General features: G+C 42.8%; 1 protein-coding gene across 4 annotated transcripts; it reads right to left on the reverse strand.

Annotated features, from left to right (window-relative positions):
- Positions 1–625: 625 nt before the first annotated feature.
- LOC311116393 (ETS translocation variant 1-like) lies at positions 626–17,139 on the reverse strand (the record flags this gene model as incomplete). 4 transcript variants are annotated; one of them, XM_084191482.1, is made up of 12 exons in its annotated part: positions 626–853; positions 1,025–1,126; positions 2,441–2,610; positions 2,751–2,819; positions 2,922–2,990; positions 4,930–5,177; positions 5,451–5,642; positions 6,688–6,817; positions 11,546–11,599; positions 16,186–16,233; positions 16,562–16,652; positions 17,095–17,139. In XM_084191482.1, 12 exons carry the CDS (start codon positions 17,137–17,139, stop codon positions 626–628), a joined length of 1,446 nt encoding a protein of 481 aa, XP_084047608.1. The 4 variants fall into 4 exon arrangements, with proteins under 4 accessions (XP_084047608.1, XP_084047609.1, XP_084047610.1 ...); XM_084191483.1 differs by lacking the exons at positions 16,186–16,233; positions 16,562–16,652; positions 17,095–17,139 and adding an exon at positions 15,449–15,509; XM_084191484.1 differs by lacking the exons at positions 11,546–11,599; positions 16,186–16,233; positions 16,562–16,652; positions 17,095–17,139 and adding an exon at positions 15,449–15,509.
- Between the last annotated feature and the right edge of the window lie 4,626 nt (positions 17,140–21,765).

The raw sequence follows: 21,765 nt of genomic DNA on the forward strand, positions 1-21,765 counted from the left end.
AAGGGGCACATTTAAAACAGGTAACAAGGCAGCATGTAGATGTCAACTAAGAGTGTTATAATTACATTACTGTTTCAAGTCTATAATTATGTCACTTCACCATAAAAGTATCTTAAAAGCATGTCATTACAATACATTGCATTATTCACACAATGAGTAAGAAAGTACACATGATGGAGATAAAAGGGTAATTGAACAAAAAGATAATTGAAAGAAATAATTGAGGATGCTTCCTGTAACTGTCGAAAAGATCAGGATGATTTTTTTCTTTAAGCTCTGAGGATTCACCTGCCTAGACTGCAGGAATATGTCCATATGTGACCGTTGGTCTTTGAGTCCTGTCTCATACAAATACGGCATGCTCGGGGGAAAAAAATCCCTCCTTTAATATCAACATAAACATCTGAAACGACCCAATTACATAGCTAGCCCCCGCAGGTTCACACACTGTCAGTCAGTCCATAAAGTGCACTCTCCATCCTGCAGTACAGCTTGGACGTCAAAAAAATAAGAAGAAAAAAGTTTGTGAGAGAGGGTGAGTCGGGGTCCTCTGAATGACAAAGTATTTTCCCCCGCTCGTAGCCACTGTGAAGTACATTGCAGTTCGGCGGCTTGGGGCTTTATGTTAATAAACGTAACCCTCGCTGTACGGGTGTGGCGGGTTGCAGTAGGGCCCCGCCTCCTGCACGTAGGTCATGTTCTCGTCAAAGTGTGACAGCGGCACTGTGTCCTCCTCGTTGATCTGCCGCTCGATGTCCGTCTTCAGCACGGGCCGCTGATTGTCAGGGAAGGCCATGGAGAACAGAGCCTCGGGGTCGCACACAAATTTGTACACGTATCTCTCCCCTGCCACCTGGAGATAAGATAAGATTAGATGAGATAAAATCAGATTAACTTTATTGTCCCCAAAGGGACATTTGTCAGAGCACATGGTTGACTATGGAGAAGAAGGTATTACAGCTAATCAAACGCAGAAACATTGTCATATGTCTCTTGTCAGGGTGCAGCCTTAGGCCTCTTTTACCTTCTGCATAATGCCTTTTTCGTAGTAATAGCGTAACGATCGGCTGAGTTTGTCATAGTTCATAGCTGGTCGATTCTTCTGGATTCCCCATCGACGTGCAACCTTTGTTACACACACACATTAACAGACAGACACAAAGGGGAAATGGTCATGGTGTTCATTATTAGAACCAAAATGTCATAGAAATATCACATTTATTATGTTTTGTACAGATTTGTGGCATTAGTCTTGTAAAATATTCCTTATCCATAATAAGAGCTGACAACATAACACACTTCCTGTTACACAACTTCCCAGTAAGAATGCAATGACGTTGTCTAAATGTCAAAGCTTACTAATCCATATTTCCTAATAACAGCAATTAGAGTGGATCCAGACTCCACACCCCTTAACAGGGATGTGTTCATTAGGAACTTGTCACCCACCCAGTGGAGCAGGCAGCAGATGTTACAGCACCTGTCTACCAGACCACACACCCTCACATCCTCCATTCTAAAGCCCTACTCCTACTCTGTGTACAGCTCTCTCTCTCTCTCTCTCTCTCTCTCTCTCTCTCTCTCTCTCTCTCTCTCGCTCTCTCTCTCTCTAACCCTGTCTCTCTCTCTCTCTCTCTCTCTCTCTCTCTCTCGCTAACCCTGTCTCTCTCTCCCTCTCTCTAACCCCCTCTCAATCTCTCTCTCTATTTTGCTCTCTCTCTCTCTCTGCCTGGACCCAACACTAAAAACGTTGCACCCACTTTCATGTCCTCATGCTCATTCATGTGATACACCTGCCCGGGCCAAAGGCAGAATTTACGGCCACCCAAAGCCCAAAGTAAGCGCGTTTGGTCACCTGATGGTATGAATGGCCCCCCTGTTCGCTGCAGCTGGCTGGTCCCACTGAGTTGGGCCATGTGGACTGATGCCAAGTTACCCCCCCCACACACACACACACACACACACACACACACACACACACACACACACACACACACACACACACACACACACACACACACACACACACACACACACTCCTCTAACCATTACCCTACCAACACACCGGACATTGACCGTGCCTCTCTGTCTGCTATGTAAGAGCACAAACCCAGACCTGTTCCATTTCAAAGGGCCGAACCGTCAACACCGTTTATATTTTTAGGAACAGGTTCATTTAAATATTTAGTAGGCCACTCTCCGGTTGACAGTGTGTTTGATTTGATCAGATTACATACTTTTAGCACGTGGTGGGGCAATAAAAAAGGAACTTCAGTACGGTACATTGCTTCGTTCAAACATTTCCTAACATGTTATTCTGACCCTTTGAAGAGCAGATTTCACCTCAAATTCACATCAATGATCAGAATAATCTGGTCACTGTTGCTTGAAGGGACTAAGATACTCTATGTGGAATATGATGAGACAGACATGCTCTCACCTCCTCTGGCTCGATGAGTTTGAACTCCATACCCCGGCCGGTCCAGGCTATAAAGTGAGAGTTGGACGGGTCGTCCAGGAGTGCCACCAGGAACTGCCAGAGCTGCAGAGATCCTCTGCGCTGGTAGGTTGGACCTTCACGGTACAGACCTGACTCCTGTTTTATATCACCTAGTGGAGGGATGGAGGGACGGGGGGATGGAGGGAGGAGGATGTCATTTCACATGTTTTAATTACTTAAAATGTCTTTGATTGAAATTACAAGTGAAAGCAGCAGTTTAGGTTTATGTAACGACTCTTGGACGACTCACCTTCAACCTTTTCGGGGACCACGCAGGTGTCGTCGTAGAAATGTCTCGTGACTTTATCGAACATGCAGCCTGAGAGACGAGACAGTGTTGAGAAATCACATTAGGAAAACGGCAACTTGAACAGGATGAATAACCCAACCAACATGCATATCTCCAAGTGTCATCCCTCACCTTCAGTCCTGCTGGTGTGAGCCAGATAGCCGTCTTGCCTCAGGTAGACAGAATGGCAGCTAGGCACTTCTGCTGGAGACAGGGAAGAATGGGTGTTAGAAGCCCTTAAGGGAGCATTAGGACAGTATCAGCTATCTGAGAGCAGTCAGTTACTGCTCACTCACTGCACCACTGCCCCTGATTAAAGAACATGTCTTCTAGCATCACACTGGAGCTCAGCCAACAGTAAGTGTACAATATTACACTAGTACTGAACAGTGTAATATCACAGTCTAGGCTAAGCTCAGGATAACCTATTAGCAGCATTGGAGTAAATGTAGCATAACATTTTGGGCATGTTTTCTGCTTGTTCTGTTTCTTCAGCAGTGAAGCATGATGGCTGTGATGGCTTTGTTTCACTGGTACTATTTACAACAGTATAATACTATACTGTATATGTCTGGGCCTCCTACAACATTACAGATGCTGGTTACAATCAAAGGGCAGAAACAGTTACAAAGTGAATGTTCAATAAAATGACTAACCCCGTTAATTTAGGGCCATCAACATTTCTCTGAACTTCATCAAAGTAATGGACTTGTGGAGGAAATTACTTCTAATAAAATTACCAGGCTCCCTTCCCATCCTCTCAACAGGCCTGTTCTAGTAAACAAGCTGCAGAATGACTGCTAATAAATTCCCCTAAATGGTCAATCTGGTATAGAAAAGATGCTGGAAAAGGCCTCCTCCCTCAGTTCATCCATGCCATTGAGAAACATGGAAACCTGGGTAAATGTTTGCAGGGTAGTGTTCATTAGGCACCAAACTGAAGAAAACAGACTGAAATAAACTGTCCAGTGTGGCTCAGTTGGTAGAGCATGGTGCTTGCAACGCCAGGGTTGTGGGTTCCATTCCTCCGGGGACCAGTATTGGAAATGTATGCACTCACTACTGTAAGTCACTCTGGATAAGAGAGTCTGCTGAATAACTAAAATGTAAATAGTGAGGACTACCTGGATATAGAAACATTTGTTTTCTGTTGCGTGCTCTTATGAACATGTCCCTGTTGAAAAGGGCTCATGTTACAGAGAGAAGGCCAACTCAAAGGGAGCTCAGTGCTGTTTATATTGAAATCTTTCTCTGCAGGAGGCAGCAGAGTGGACGCCACATTCCACTCTGACTGGGCACACTATTACACCACTCCACAGTAATCTCTCCTTGGCTCTATGTTATGAATGAAGCCAGCAGTCCAGTGCAGGTTCATTCATTCATGCCCTGGCGTGGCCTCAGGCCTCAGGCCTCTGGGACCCGGGGGGGGGGGGGGGGGGGGGGGGGGGATTATAACCCCCCCACCACCCCTTCTGCGGGGGCGGACTGTGACCAGGCACAGACATTAGTGCACCACAGGAAATGGAGCCCGGCACAGACACCCAAACCAGAACCCCCTGCGCTAATAATGGGTTAATCCAATCAACATGCTCATTCCTCAAATGACAACTATCTGGTTTGATTAAAAAGAGGGTGGCTTGATGCTGTGGTGGTTCCAAATGCACAAGTATTTGGTTATGTTATTGAGTGAAAAGAGTGTTCTTTGGTTGAATTTGTCATATTTCTCTAATGGTGGACACTAAAATATAAATATACAGTAGGCTACATTTCTTTACAGTCCTTACCCTAGTTATAGATTCAATGGTTGTAAAGATGGGGAGAGGTCTGTCCGTAATAAAGAGATGTTCTGCTTTTTTGACATGTAGACTATGTGTGCCGTTTTTAAATGTATGTAGTTCTGTCCTTGAGCTATTCTTGTCTATTAATGTTCTGTATTATGTCATGTTTCAAGTTTTGTGTGGACCCCAGGAAGAGTAGCTGCTGCTTTCGTAACAGCTAATGGGGATCCTAATAAAATACCAAATACCAGTTACAATGACATAATGACATCACAATATTAAACACAACATATTTTACTGTATCTCTCTGACAACCACCTCCTCCCCCCAAAAAGAAGAGGACACCCAACACACCCACTCACCTGAGTCATAGGTGAAATCCCTGGGCTCTTGTTTGATCATCATGGAGGGGGGGTACGTGTGGGGGATTGGGGCCCCCACCATGGCAGGGTGCTCAAACAGGGGGTCGGGGTACTCCTGCTTGAAGCCTTGTGGGGGGAAGGGGATGTTGGGCTCAGACATCTGTCTGTGGTACATGGGCCTTCCATCCCGAGACATCGCCGGTGGGGAAGGGAACGAGTGACAGGGCTCCGACAGCTGACGTCGAAATCTGTCACAAATATTTTCACTCATTTTCATGATAACTGATTGAGACAGACGGACTGACAGAAAGGCACATTTTTAAACCTTAACAATGTATACAACCCGTTGTGTCTAATTAGAATGGTACATCTAGATTCTGGTAAACTGTACTGAATGTCCTAAAATTATCAAATAAACGTCAAATGTGCACTTGAAACTATGTCAATAATGTTTTGTTAGTGACATTTTAAAGAGGATGTAGTGGTAGCCTACAGTATACAGTAGCTGTGTAGCACAGTACCTGTGGTCCATGGAGTAGGCGCTGTCCGGGAGGGGCTGGGAGGGCTGGAGGTGGGGGTACGTCCTATCTGGTTTAGGGGTGGGGACGGCCGTGGGGGAGCCATGATGAAGGGGGGACACGGGGGTGCTGCAGGGGGGTGTCGCTGGGCTGGAGGGCTTCATGCCTGTGGGGTGTTTGTGCTGCTGGTAGGCACTGAGAGACACACGGGGTGGAGGGATCAGTCTCTTGTTGTTTTTAGATTATAGCCATGCATGTCATTTGACAGAAGCCATTGTAGTGTGGCCTAGTATTTGAACGCTGTCAATCTTTTTTTATTTAATAGTTATTGTCAAAATGACAGTTTAAAAACTTTTTTGACATAGGCTCAGAATACATTTTGACCAAAAGCTTGACGAATTTGAATTCTGACACATTTTCCTTCTTTAAAAAAATATATATTTTTGCGTATGTTGAGGGTTTCAAATAGTCTTGTGTCACCTCTTCTAGAATACTTCTTCAAGATGATCCTTGACGTACATGGTACTGTAATATCATAAGCATATATCACAATGCCATATATCACAAGTCAAATAAATTCAAGATTTAATGTAACTAGGCAACTCTTGTGCCATGGGCATTTTGGTTCATTTGAAAAAGCAGTTCATTGAATTTAATTGAACTTGCACCTTAGGTAGACAGTATATTATCGTAGATTCCCCAAGTCAAGTGCATCCCACTTGAAACATTTTGCACAGCACCTGGCCTTTTGTTTCATAGGGAATGGCTGCAATTCCAATGTCTTGAATTCTCAAAATGGAAGGAAGTAATACAACATTGAAAACAGAGTGGGAAGCCAGAAGTACTGTAGTTTATCAAGCAATCATAATGAAGTAGTCATTATCCATCCAACAGTGTGGAGATATATTAGACAGCCCGTGGAGATGAAAAAAGACTGTACAAAGTGTGTTTCATATTTTTTTCATCAAACCACATTTACCTGCAGAATCCTTGTGAGTGTCACTAAAGGTAAAATAAATACTACAATATCCCACAGGATATTTTCCAAATCACCAAAACCTATGGTGTTCATTTTTGGGTGTTAGTCTATTTCTTTGTGTGCAATCTGGCACTGTTGGTTCCAGACTGGGAAAAATGGAACCGCATCTGATATCATACTGGCTGATGCAGAGAACTCTGATGTTTTCAACCTGTTAATACTTATTTTATCAAGCTGAGGCTGGTGCTGTGGCTTACCTACCTGATGTTGTACAGGCACTTCTCCCCATAGTGGAGTTTGAAGGGCCGCTCCTGGTTACAGGTGGAGCCCAGCTCGGAGCAGGGGCTGTGGGGCTCTTTCTTGATCTTCAGCTGCAGTCCGTGGAATGCTACTACGACATATATGTGTGAGAAGGAGGGAGGGAGGGAGGGAGGGAGGGAGGGAGGGAGGGAGGGAGGGAGGGAGGGAGGGAGGGAGGGAGGAGACAGGTGGAAAGGTACATTAGATAGGTGATGTTGAAAAATTTATTCAGTAACTAATTCATTATTTATCAGTACTCTATATGTCCAAATGTACAATAGTCATATCACCATGGAAAGTAAACCTATTCTGAAGGCCCTTCCACCATATAAAACATCCTTATTCGACACTTGGGTAATAGGTATACATAAAAGCATGTCCAGCACTTCATCGTACACCACTGCTGTCCCCAAGGACAGGGCCGGGAATATCTAGTCCAGAATCCCAGTCTTCATCACTCACTGTAACTCACAATGGGAATCTCTTCCTTCATGAAATATGACAATCTCAAAGCAGGTCTAGACTCCACTAAATCCCTATCATGTTTCAGCTAACTGCCAATACTGTCCAGACAACAACAACAAGGCCCATTGATCTGAGCCCACTCTCTGTACCTATGCCCAGTTGCCCACAGTGGCCTGTGCATTTAAGAAGCTGTTAAGTGCCAAATCAGTCCTGATTAACGTCCCATCATCTTGAGTCATGATCAACACTAATTCAATTGGCCACGCTGATGAAAACCAAGTCAGTCAGGATCAAGTCAGTCCTGGGTACCTGGAGAGCTAGCGTGTCACCGCTAATAAACACACATAGGCTATGAACGTGCACAAACATGCACACACAGTTGCACCAGGCACACGCACAACTACTGAGGAGAGTATAAACCCAAAGTGCTTTACTTATGCAGAGAATAGGGCACAATCATTTCCTCATTACAGTTGACAGGAAGAGGTGTGTCAATCTTCATTTCAAAATCCGCATCAGACACACTGTGACGTCAAAACAAATTAAATACCGATCTTGAAGGGAAGTGAAAACCTAAACAAAAAAATAAAATTGCTTGTCTTTTCTCTGGTTATTTAGGGCTAGAACCATGCTAAAATGTCTACCTGGGGGATTGCCAGCCCAGTGTATGTTTTTCTTGAATGGGCCTTGTAAAACAAGTCCATTCCGGGGCTGATGACTGAGGAAGTAGTTTAGGGGTTGAGGAGCTGAGGAGCTGAGAGAAGCGGATGTTTTGAGTTTCTCACTGCTGACTGACAGCTTGCCCTGTGTGACAGTGTCACAGTCTCTTTGTGTGGATGAGTCGATCTGTCAACACCCCATCTGACGCCTGGGTCCCAGGGGACTGATGCACGGGGCACGTTGTGGCAAAGCACAGGGGATGTTCACAGGTCTCCCTGGCCTCAGTGGGGCGCGACCTTTACGGGTCATCGATCGGAGGTCAAAGTGGTACTTCCTGAGGGAGACCTTTGACGAGGTCGAACGGCGTCACAGGCGTCGCAGACACAGAGGCTGCAGCCTTATCTGGCTAATTAAAGGCTTATGACAAGAGGGACAATAAGTAGCAGAGACTTATTGTGATGATTGTGTCTGTTCATTTCACTATCGAGAAGCTAAAGGTACAAGTTGTTTACTGTTTTATGATGTACATGTATTTATCAATGGACATACACTGAACAAAAATATAAATGCAGCATGTAAAGTGTTGGCCCCATGTTTCATGAGCTAAAATAAAAAAATCAAATTCAAATTCAAATCAAATTTTGTTTACATCAATGTTAGTGACCATTTCTCCTTTACCAAGATAATGGCATGATAATGGCATGATAATGTGTGGCATATCAAGAAGCTGATTAAACAGCATGATCATTACACAAGTGCACCTTGTGCTGGGGACAATAAAAGGCCACTTTAAAATGTGCAGTTTTGTCACACAGCACAATGCTACAGATGTCTCAAGTTTTGAGGGAGCGTGCAATTGGCATGCTGACTGCAGGAATGTCCACCAGAGCTGTTGCCAGATAATTTAATGTTCATTTCTCTACCATAAGCTGCCTCCAACGTTGTTTTAGAGAATTTGCCAGTATGTCCAACCGGCCTAACAACCGCAGAACGCCAGCCCAGGACCTCCACATCCGGCTTCTTCACCTGCGGGATTGTCTGAGGTGGGGGGGGCCTGGCTGCCAAGTGGATGGCCTATGCCCTCCAAGGCCCACCCATGGCTGCACCCCTGCCCAGTCATGTGAAATACATAGATTAGGGCCTGATTAATTTATTTCAATTGACTGATTTCCTTATATGAACTGTAACTCAGTAAAATCTTTGAAATTGTTGCATGTTGCGTTTATATTTTGTTCAGCATAATTATGCATTATGAAATTATGTATTTGTTATACAACATAGTAAGTTAATATGTACATGAACTGAATGAGCTACAATGTTAAGAATAGCTCATGCGCTCTAAGAGAGGCACCTAAAATAGAGATGGAAATGTCACAATAGATTTATCAGTTGGGTGCCAAGGTACACCAATCAATAGGGAAGACATCACCTGTAACTAGAACAGATGAATCCCTTTTTAGAATGTCAGGTCCATCAATGTTAAATTGCTGTGATTATCTACAGATTGATTTATCTAAATGACTGTGTTTTTTAAGAACAAGCATTTATGACTTCTTTGGCTGGTTTTCTGTACACAAATGAATATGTGTTATGCTTGCCCACATTAATTGCATTTTGATAACAAATGACTAGTGTTTGTTTAGAGCTATTCCTTATTTAGAAACCAAAGCATACATTTGGTTCAAAACAACCTTTTGATCATAGATTTTTTTAAATACAGATTTTAGTCTATTTGCATTTTGTCTCTGACTTTATGCTTTGCAGTGCACAAAGTAAGTGCACACACTCTCTTTCATTGATTATTTTGGTTCCCTTATTTAAATAATATTTGAAATACCCCCCAACCAGCTATGCCATTCACAGTGAATTTTCTCAATACAGCCACTATATTAGCTGCAAGCTAAGAAATGTCATTTTGGTTCCAATCATTCCTAATTACCACAAAACACCCTTGAGGGCAACAGTTGTGTGTGTTGGGTTGCAAACTGTGTATTTTGCCATTTACAGTGAAGTCTACTTTTGGCAGATATTTCTCCAGTCCATTCATAAAATATCTGTTTTTTGGCAACAGGGAAAAAACCCTGCGAATTTTCACAAACTGTAAGTGCTCGCCATTACTGTTAATGTTAAATGTTAGTAGCTCTTATCCGCTGATTACATGTGGTCTCATTTTACACCACCTACAGTACTTCTTCATACCCTGCTAAGTTATGCTAATGAGAGCTTGGAAACCACTAGAAAATATTTCCTCCATGTGCACAGCCTGAAGATTCAATGGCTGGTGTGTGGAAGTTTCCCCTTCAAATTTGATGATAAGTATGGTCGATGGACCTGGAAAAATTGTCCACAAGTGAGGTGATAAAGTGAGGACATGAATGCTTCTTTCATCTCTATGAAGCGCAAGAACATATGTCAAAAATATCTGATTATATTAACAGTGTTCTCAAAGTCTATTTCCACGTTTCCACCTATTCTCAATGTCTATTTCCTCATACTGTAAGTGACTGCCATACACCTCGTTCTACCTCTATTGACCTCTAAACAATCCCACCATCCTCTCTCTCTCTCTATCTCTCCTTGGTGAAACCCATATTGGAGTGCTGCAGGCTGGGACGCCTGCTCGAGAGCCCAACCACGGTGCCCTCGCCCTCCCTCCCACCATCTGTTTGTATCTCTTCAGTCTGGTCCAGCATGCCAACAGGACATTTCCTATGGTCAGCAGTCTCCTACTACAACGGACATGATGGGCCCTGGATGGCTTTGAAGGACATGGGGATGGTTTCTGTGACCTCAAGACCTTATGGATGTTACTGTGCAACCATTTTGGATCCTATAGTGGATATGTACCACACTGTACGTCTATGGAGCACAGAGAAACTGGTATGCGGTTCCTCAAAGCCAAACAGTTCCTTGAGACAAATGTAGAAATAAAAGTAGTGAAATGAATAAAATATTCTGAGGTGAATATCAAACATGTGAGTGATAGAGGGAGGTAATAGTTATTATAGACAGATAGAGCACTAAGGGCGTGGACACAGTTTCCTGCTTTCTCACTGTTGCATAGGCCTTTTGTCTCATCTGAAAGACATGTGCTAGCACTGGATCCCACTGAGCTCCACTCACTCCAGTTCTGTCTACACGCTGGCTGACTTGACTCATAACCACATTGTGCCAACAGCCTCGTCTCCACTCACTTTAAAGGCTCACTGTACTGTACCACCAAGTGCATTATAATGTCTAATGAATACATTTAAGTAACGATATATTTGATTTTTTCCAGTATAACCATCACAACAAATACTGACAGTTACAAAGATGTCTTTGTTTCAGATGATAAAAACCTGTTGGAAAATATTGAGTTTGAGAAAAAATAAAATAAAAATTAAACACTATCTGATTATTATCACTCATTGCAAATGACTCCAAATATTTTTATGTTTTCCTACATAAATAAACCCCAGTGCTATAATATCACAGCTACCTCTTCCACCCCCTCTCTTCTGCACCTGTCTGCCAACCCGCAAGACTAGCTCTCTGGAGAGCACATGTGAGAGTGAATGTGGGGGTACTGAGAGACATGGAAAAACACACACTCACACATACACACAAGTGCAAACACACACACACACACACAAACACATAGACTCACACATGCATACACAAATACAATAACATTGTGGCATCATATACTCACAGTTTTCAGTCTGGAAGTCTGGGACAAACTGCTCGTCATTGTCGGGAACTTGAGCTAGAGAAAGAAGCAGAGAGGAGAGGAAAAGGTGATTTTCATGCCGATGGACAACACCAAACAATGATATCTAGTCTAACCGTCTCAATCCTTTCCTTTGGCGAAAAGCCTCTAAAGACATTAAACATCTCTTTATGGACATGTATCTATTCATGAACAAAGCAATGTAACTGTAGAATCCTCCCAATGTTTATCTAATGTATAATGCACCGATGGACAAATAGAATGCAAATGGAGCAGCTAAAAGCTAAAATAATGGTCTCTAGGGAGAAATAATGTATTGGTTGTCTAGTCTGTTTTTTGATTATGCTGTAGCTTCAGGAGGAGTTTGCTATCTCCACGCCGATAGCAATAACACCAATTGTTAACAGTAGCTAATTGGGTTCCTCCCCACTGCTGAATCCACCTGTACCTGCCTAGTTAGCTCTATTCCAATCCAGAGTGTTTCACCTATCATACACTCCTGTGCTTTCGGCTAATGCTAAGATAATGAAGGCTCTGCACAGGGTCCAATTAGGCATGTACATATTTATATCACACATATTTGCACTTTTTAGGTCCCTGAAGTTTGACGAGTTTGGAGAATTGTGGCAAACGGCAATATGAGAGATTTAAATGTGTCATTAGCGCGTCTATTTTTAAGCACAAAGAGGTGGATTCTCATTATCACTGAATCAGTAACATGTTGAGGCAGGTCTGTATCACATGATCAAATTCTGTACTTTCACTTTCAAAATGATCTTGATGTTTTTTTAAATCTGGTGTGAAATGATGAGAGAGAACAAACAATACAAGAAAATAGAAAAATAAAAGCTCCTATTTTCTCACAATATAAGTGGTGTAAAAACAACTGAAAAACTATTACATCAAGCCTTGTGTGAACTAATGTTCACTGTAACCAAGTGTCAATACAGTACACTGTTCTGATACACACTAGGAAATACGAATTATATTGTATGGTGCAATACTGTATAGTAATAAAGATCAACATAACAGCAACTGAAGTATAATTGTAAAACCCTGTGCACCTGCTGACTTCAACTCTTTGTGCCAGCCAAGCCCCCTCTTGAGGGTGTGTGGTGTGCACTGTGATTTCTGCATCAATATGGCCATTGTAAGAACTTGAACCGCTTCATACAAAGCACCCTTTAGTGCAAAATAATGTCATACCTTGCCACTATATATAATTACAGACCAGAACTTTCTCTCAATTCAAAATACTGGCTCCACCACAATACCATGACTGGCAAACATTCACCCAGTGCAAGCCTGACCACTCAAAGAAAATAAAACAACAACGTCTCCACCACAACCATGTACAACTTCTTTCTACCTCAAGTTTGCTAGCACTGTGTAACACACGCACACTGCAGACATCACAAAGTCGCAAGGTTCAAAGCGAGAGGGGAAGAAGAATGGAGACGGACAGGCGGAAACGAAAGGAGAAGGGGAGAAAAGTGATATTGCAGCCAGAAGGAGCTGCAGCAGGATGCATGAGTCACTGGACCCAGTCTGTGAATGGGCCAGCTGATCCCTGCAACAATTCCTGGGGAGAGCACCAAAACTGGAACTCTGCCGCCATTCACAAAAAGAGAGAGAGTGAGAGAGGGAGAGAGAAAAAAGAGAGAAAAGAAAAACAGCAAAGCCCCATACACAGGCCCTGAGTAGTAGTGGCACATCCTTTGTCTTTTTCTCAACCCGTTCTTTTCATCTCAGCCCTGTTGTTGGCGCGCTAGCTAGATTTGTTTGAAACCCAACACCATCGGCCTCCTGTACCTACAAGTGCTGTGTGTCTGATTGTGTTGGGTTTCAAACAAATCTAGCTAGCGCGCCAACAACAGGGCTGAGATGAAAAGAACGGGTTGAGGAAAAGATTTACCGTCTCCTTTTAAAACTTTGAATTCAATAGACCAGACTACATCAACTATCATTTTCACATTTGTGTCAACATTTTCTTTAAAAAATGACAATATTCTAAAATTGTGGTAACCTCACTGAATAGATCTCAAAGTCAAATTGATACTTGAAGAGCTCCCAAAAAGAGAGAAAAAAAAAGCCTTGGCCAAAATGGCCAGGTTAAGGACCCTTCAACCTCTCAGACTATGATGTCGGAAATTCAGTCCGTCTCCCATAGTTCCTCCTCTTATTTCCAATTACCTGAATTAATAAATCTTTGAAATAGGTAGCTAGGTATTCCTTTTTATCTTAATGGACAGGAAGTCATTTATTAAATCTACTTCAATCTTGAGACGTACATCACATTGATCCACAACAGGCAGAACTGTACTCCTTACAGTAATATCTATATCAGGAACCAAGGGCTTTTTTTCTCACTTAAATATTAAAACGACGTCTTATTCTTTTATAAGCCCTGCGGTATATACTTCATAATCTAACTGGCAGAGAGTAGCTGGTAAAGTATTCCAATATCTATTTCAAAGCATACTTCTCATTTTTAAAACCACTAAATTACACTGCAAGCATTTTTAAATGTATTAAAGAATAGATGAATCTCATCAATTATTAAGTTGCCTATCCACCTGTGCAAAGCAGGGAGCAATATTTTTCTACCTCTTTGGAAAATGTATTAAGATAACCTCAAAAAACTTACCAGAAAAACATTAAAGTTGATAGAGTATAATAAAACTGTATACTATTAGTTAAGGATCTGCTGTACACTTTAGACCTTAACATTACGACTAGAATCATCTGCCAGTAAAGACTAAGGCCTACTGGATAAAGAAGCAGGTTGTCTTGTTCAATTCTAATATAGTGCAACAGTAGAGCTGAAGAAAATATTCAAAAAAATGTATGATAACTACACATTTTTCTATATGAATTAGAAATATGTGGTCTGAATATAAATAATCAAAAGGTCAATCTGTCATCAAACCTTGATTCCCCTCAAAGCTTGAGAGACCAACAAAGGAAAAAAGCCATGACACTGACATAGATTGAACAACAAATGAATGATGTCATTACTGATACCAAATGTAGCATAATTCTAATCCAAACAATATTTGTTTTAAATAGTTAGCTGACACAAGATGTTGGCATGTTTTTATCTTCCATAATGCAGTCCACATAAATCAACTATGTGTTGAGCATATAAGGGGAAAAGTAAATATGCAGTGCATTGAGAAGGATGTCCCACATACAGAGATAAACGCTGTTATACTATGTGTAGAAAGGGAACTCATGGTACATTTACAATACGAGTTAAGGTGATGGGCCCAAATTATACAGCACAAAATGTTGTGGGCTTGTTTTGGTCCCTAAGCAGGCAGCAAGTACAAACGTCAAGATTTGTCATGCATGCATACAATCAGATTGACATTGGAAATTATAATGATTAAAAAGTAATGCAGATTACTTTTATAAAAACTACAAAGAACTCACACGTTGAATCCACATCCTACTTCATATTTACACCACTATTTACTCAGTCAGAACCTTTGTGATTTAATGTTTTAAAACCTAATGCCAATAACATAGATTGGACATACGGTATATTAGAATTTATAGGTCACTCTAAATGTAATCAAAACAATAATAACATCCATAACTGTAGCAACAAAAGTTTTAAAGAATAAAAGGCCATGTTTTTCTGTAAACGCATATTGCAGCTTATTAGCAATCAATTGTAAGGAAGAAACATTGCAAACTAATAAAAATGTTCCATGCGAAGGAAATAATTTTCAATATGTAAATGATATTCAAGAGAAGATGAACAAACGTAGATACAAATAGCAGACTAATACGTTTACAAACTTAGACATGCACAAACACATGAAACATGCATCTTACGTAAATGTTACAGGCACAATATGATCAATATTCTTTACTAACCAAAACTTCTGTGCTGCAAACAGGGCGGAAAGAAGACACCCGCGCTTAAATCCTGAAGCATCACGTCTGAGTTATACCACACAGAGCAAGTCTTGCCATTAGAAAAAAAATGTTAAATAAATAAATAAACTCTCAGAAAAAATCTCTGTTGCTGATCACAGACCAACTGATTTTTCTAAGTAAAAAGTAAATCCGTTCTTTTTCTTCCAAAAGAAAAATAAAGAAATGGAGAGGACAGCTGATACTATAGATATAGCGGATGATCTTTAGAGAGAGATGCACTTTGAGGAAAATAAAGAGATTGAGTGAGGGAGTGTGAGAGAGAGGGAGCAAGAAAGAGAGAGAGATAGAGAGTGAGTGAGAGAGAGGAGATGGTAGAGGACCGGTGGAGGTGGTGCGGTGGTGGCGGCTCACGTGCGTTAGCTCTTGCCAAAAGCAGAAGAGACAGTGAGCAGCGGAGAGCTTTCTCCTGGTAATTTGTGATGACACTCTGGGTAGAGCCTCCTCAGTCTCCCTCAAGACCACGCTCATCACAGTCTCTAATGTATGCATGACACACAAGGTGCCTCTTCCACACAAGCTTTAATTGGACTGCACGTTAGTAGGAATGTAACTTGGGGCCGATTTTTTCTACGTCTCTACCGTTCCCTTTCCCTCTCTTCAATTCTCTTACTCTGTCTTTCAAACCAAGTGAGCTTGTTGACCTTCGACACTACAGTAAATGGGTAAACACTTACCTTCAGCCAGCCAGGTCTCTTGCAGTTGACTGAGGTCCTGGAAGAGTTCTAGGGGAATAAAACAATGGAGGACAATCATGGAGGGGAAGAAAAAACACGACAAAAAAGCTTCAGACACAATTCCTTCCACTATGACAGAATGATAGGCTTAGAGTGTCATTGGAGGCTTGGCCAGATGATTCAGAGGCACGTGTGCAGCTAATAACAACTCAATTTGTGTCTGTAGCCACTGACAGATGCTACTTGCAATCTTCACAGGTGAGTGTGTTGTAATTGAGATTTTGCTTAAGAGTGCAGGTGGCCACAAACCAATTGAATTTTGCTAAATGTTAAGAAGCCGTGAAATTAACTTTTCCCTCCCCTCTGCTCTACCTACCTTCAGTGTCCAGGGCCAGGTCAGAGTTAATGAATTTTCTTTTTCTGTCATTTGCTGGTCTCTCGCTGCAAGACGTCTTCCCTTGTGGCCTCTAAAAGGGAGGAAACAAATCAATTTTTCCCACTGGAGTGATTCTGTTGTGTACTAGCACACTTACACAGAAGACAGCTGAGAGAGCAATATATGGCCATCAATCACACAGCTCACACACTTTTAAACTTGACCATGTCCCCTTTCTTTACCTATAACTACAGAGGGAATACAACACTTCAGTGATAACTAGTAATAATATTATTACAATATTTCTTTGAATATATAACATCATGTTTTACACAGTAATAGTTAAAATATTAGGCTATCCGTTCAAACATCTGCACATGGATGTGACTGAGGATGTGACTGAGTGACCAGCTTGCAGGTTTTACATCAACTTAGTAACACAATGATGAATAACAATTTCCTGATATCTAAGTGCTGTTTATTTGTTATTTGGTCTTGGGTTATACGTAAAAAAAAACGTGTCTCTCACTCACATTGGATTTAATATAAGGCACTTGTTGGTCTTGAATCCCATCCATTCTGCAACGCTAGTGCTCTACTTTAATTGATAAGCAATTAGCCAGAAATGTCCGCCGAGTGTGCCGTCTGACCACCCTATATCAAGATGGATTGGGGGGAAAAAACATGAATGGACCGTCTAAACCTGCCGAGGTAACCGACCTAAAACAGTTTCATTCATAAAGGAACTTGTACTACGATTAGCCCACTACAAAAGTAAATAAATGATATATTAGCTGCATAGCTCACAATGAGTTGTGTTTACTAACCTTTGTAAAGAGGTAGGCTACGCACAAGGTTGTTTACTAACGGTCCACTTCTAGCTATAGGCTGTGCGCACGGATGGCGATAAATATTGAGAACAACCACCTAACGTGACCAAAAGCTCTCCTAAATAATATTCAAAGGCATGTTGTAAACACAAAATAGAAAAGAAAAGGATAGGATATGGACACTCACCTAATTAATATACGACGCATTCATTCACGGGTTTCTGTCTGTACTTAGTAAGAAACAAAAGTCAGCGATGTGAAGCCCACTGCTGAATCTGCCGGCTGAAGCTCGCGCACACTCAGCTCTGGTGTCGCTTTCGCGCGGCTTGGCTTCTCCTCCTGGGGCCTCCCATGGAAAAAGAAGGCGCTCCGTTTCCTATTGGTTGTCAATGTCTTTCACTGGATCAGATTTCCACCCTTCAATCAGACACAGTTTTAATCATGTGTGTTGAACTTCTAAAGAGAACAACTTGTGAAGAACAGTGTCACAACTGTGTGTGTGTCTGTCTGTCTGTGTTTATGTGTGTGTCCGTGCGCATGTGCGTTTTAAACTTTTATCACTTTGCACAATGTTTCTCAAAAATGGCATGGGGCTTTTAAAAAGCCACTTTTTATACATTTACTTGATGCTACATTTGAAAGAAGGAAATAGGCTACCTGTGTACAGAACCTGTTTTGTTTTGTTTGAGAGCATGTTTCTCAGAGCATGTTCTTGATCACACACACACCACTCTCTCGATCTCTCTCTCTCTCTCACACACACACACACACACACACACACACACACACACACACACACACACACACACACACACACACACACACACACACACACACACACACACACACACACACACATTTATGTTCTTCTATTTTCCCTAAACCCTAACCCTAAACCTAACCCTTACCTTAACCCTAACCTTAACCCGTAACCCAAACCCTAAACCTAAACCTAACTCCAAACCCTAAACCTAACCACTAACCCCTTACCCTAAACCTAATTGTAACCCTAACCCTAACCCTAATTGTAACTCTAACCCTAAACCTTAAACTTAAAATAGCCTTTGTCCTCATATTCCCACGAGGAAAAATCCTTGTTCTACTATCCTTGTGATTTTAGGTCCCCACAAGGATAGAAGAACCAACCCCCCCCCCCCCCCCCCCCCCCCCCCCCACCCACACACACACAGACACACACACACACACACACACACACACACACACACACACTCTCACCTGGACCCTTAGCCTTAACCCAAAAACCTAAACTTAACCCTAACCCTAAACCTAACCCTAGCTCCTAACCCTAAAACTAACCCTAGCTCCTAACCCTAAACCCAATTCTAACCCTAACACTAATTCTAACCTTAACCCTAAACCCCTAAGAAATAGCATTTGACCATGTGGGGACTAACAAAATGACCCCAGTTGGTCAAATTTCTGTCCCCACAAGTATAGTTAAACATGTCCACACACACACACACACACACACACACACACACACACACACACACACACACACACACACACACACACACACTCAGACATGCACGCACACACACTCATACTCACTATCTCACACACAAACACACACTCCCTCTGTCCTTCTTTCTCATTCAGAAGCAACACACACACGTGAACACACACACTTTGTGACCATGGAAACAGTGTTTTGAAGTGTTTCCAGAGGGACTTGCTAAAGCTGCAGCTCTCCCCTAATGTAAGGGCTACATTATTGAGTGTGCCTCAGACCTGCAGAAGGCACTGACCTGTAAGTAAATCACAGGTCACTGGGCAACTGAGGACAGGTTTGCGCACCGACAATGGGACACTAACACACACTGAGAGCAGTCTGGTGCTTTATAGGTAGCTTAGTGGTTAAGAGCGTTGTGCCAGTAACTGAAAGATCGCTGGTTCTAATCCCCGAGCCGACTAGGTGAAAAATCTGTCGATGTGCCCTTGAGCAAGGCACTTAACCCTAATTGCTCCTGTAAGTCGCTCTGGATAAGAGCGTCTGCTAAATGACTAAAATGTAATAAAAGAAAGATATCACTAACACTCACACTTGACTCCCCCCCCTTAATAGCGCTGACTTTGCTGATAGCTACAGTTGAAGTCGGAAGTTTACATACACCTTAGCCAAATACATTTAAACTCAGTTTTTCACAATTCCTGACATTTAATCCTAGTAAAAATTCCCTGTCTTAGGTCAGTTAGGATCACCACTTTATTTTAAGAATGTGAAATGTCAGAATAATAGTAGAGAGAATGATTTATTTCAGCTTTTATTTCTTTCATCACATTCCCAGTGGGTCAGAAGTTTACATACACTCAATTAGTATTTGGTAGCATTGCCTTTAAATTGTTTAACTTGGGTCAAACGTTTCATGTAGCCTTCCACAAGCTTCCCACAATAAGTTGGGTGAATTTTGGCCCATTCCTCCTGACAGAGCTGGTATAACTGAGTCAGGTTGTAGGCCTCCTTGCTCGCACATGCTTTTTCAGTTCTGCCCACAAATGTTCTATAGGATTGAGGTCATCGCTTTGTGATGGCCACTCCAATACATTTACATTTACATCATTTAGCAGACGCTCTTATCCAGAGCGACTTACAAATTGGTGCATTCAACTTATGATAGCCAGTGGGACAACCACTTTTTTTTTTTATGGGGGGGAGGGGAGGGGGGGGGGGTAGAAGGATTAATTTTATACTATTCCAGGTATTCCTTAAAGAGGTAGGGTTTCAAATGTCTCCGGAAGGAGGTCAGTGACTCCGCTGTCCTGGCATCATGGGGGAGCTTGTTCCACCATTGGGGTGCCAGAGCAGCGAATAGCTTTGACTGGGCTGAGCGGGAACTGTGCTTCCGTAGAGGTAGGGGGGCTAGCAGGCCAGAGGTGGATTAACGTAGTGCCCTCGTTAGGGTGTAGGGTCTGATCAGAGCCTGAAGGTAAGGAGGTGCCGTTCCCCTCACAGCTCCGTAGGCAAGCACCATGGTCTTGTAGTAGATGCAAGCCTCAACTGGAAGCCAGTGGAGTGTGCGGAGGAGCGGGGTGACATGAGAGAACTTGGGAAGGTTGAATACCAGACGGGCTGCAGCGTTCTGGATAAGTTGTAGGGGTTTAATGGCACAGGCAGGGAGCCCAGCCAACAGCGAGTTGCAGCCAAGGTTCTTTGCACTCTGGGAGGAGGACACAATGGAGTTATCAATCGTGATGGCGAGATCATGGAGCAGGCAGTCCTTCCCCGGGAGGAAGAGCAGCTACGTCTTGCCGAGGTTCAGCTTGAGGTGGTGATCCGACATCCACACTGATATGTCTGCCAGACATGCAGAGATGCGATTCGCCACCTGGTTATCAGAAGGGGGAAAGGAGAAAATTAATTGTGTGTCGTCTGCGTAGCAATGATAGGAGAGACCATGTGAGGATATGACAGAGCCAAGTGACTTGGTGTATAGAGAGAATAGGAGAGGGCCTAGAACTGAGCCCTGGGTGACACCAGTGGTGAGAGCACGTGGTGCGGAGACAGATTCTCGCCACACCACCTGGTAGGAGCGACCTGTCAGGTAGGACGCAATCCAAGAGTGAGCAGCGTCGGAGATGCCCAACTCGGAGAGGGTGGAGAGGAGGATCTGATGGTTCACAGTATCAAAGGCAGCAGATAGGTCTAGAAGGATAAGAGCAGAGGAGAGAGAGTTAGATTTAGCAGTGCGGAGAGCCTCCGTGACACAGAGAAGAGCAGTCTCAGTTGAATGACCAGTCTTGAAACCTGACTGGTTTGGATCAAGAAGGTCATTCTGAGAGAGATAGCAGGAGAGTTGGCTAGAGACGCCACGCTCAAGAGTTTTGGAGAGAAAAGAAAGAAGGGATACTGGTCTGTAGTTGTTGACATCGGAGGGATCGAGTGTAGGTTTTTTGAGGAGGGGTGCAACTCTCGCTCTCTTGAAGACAGAAGGGACATGGCCAGCGGTCAAGGATGAGTTGATGAGCGAGGTGAGGTAAGGGAGAAGGTCTCCGGAAATGGTCTGGAGAAGAGAGGAGGGGATAGGGTCAAGCGGGCAGAATGTTGGGCGGCCAGCCGTCACAAGTCAAAAGATTTCATCTGGAGAGAGAGAGGGGAGAAAGAAGTCAAAGCATAGGGTAGGGCAGTGTGAGCAGGACCAGCGTTGTCATTTGACTTAATAAATGAGGATCGGATGTCGTCAACCTTCTTTTCAAAATGGTTGAAGAAGTCATCCACAGAGAGGGAGGAGGGAGGGGGAGGAGGAGGAGGATTCAGCAGGGAGGAGAAGGTGGCAAAGAGCTTCCTAGGGTTAGAGGCAGAGGCTTGACATTTAGAGTGGTAGAAAGTAGCTTTAGCAGTGGAAACAGAGGAAG

Source organism: Coregonus lavaretus (genome assembly GCF_964263955.1).
Source record: "Coregonus lavaretus genome assembly, contig: HAP1_SCAFFOLD_908, whole genome shotgun sequence".
Classification (NCBI taxonomy): domain Eukaryota; kingdom Metazoa; phylum Chordata; class Actinopteri; order Salmoniformes; family Salmonidae; genus Coregonus; species Coregonus lavaretus.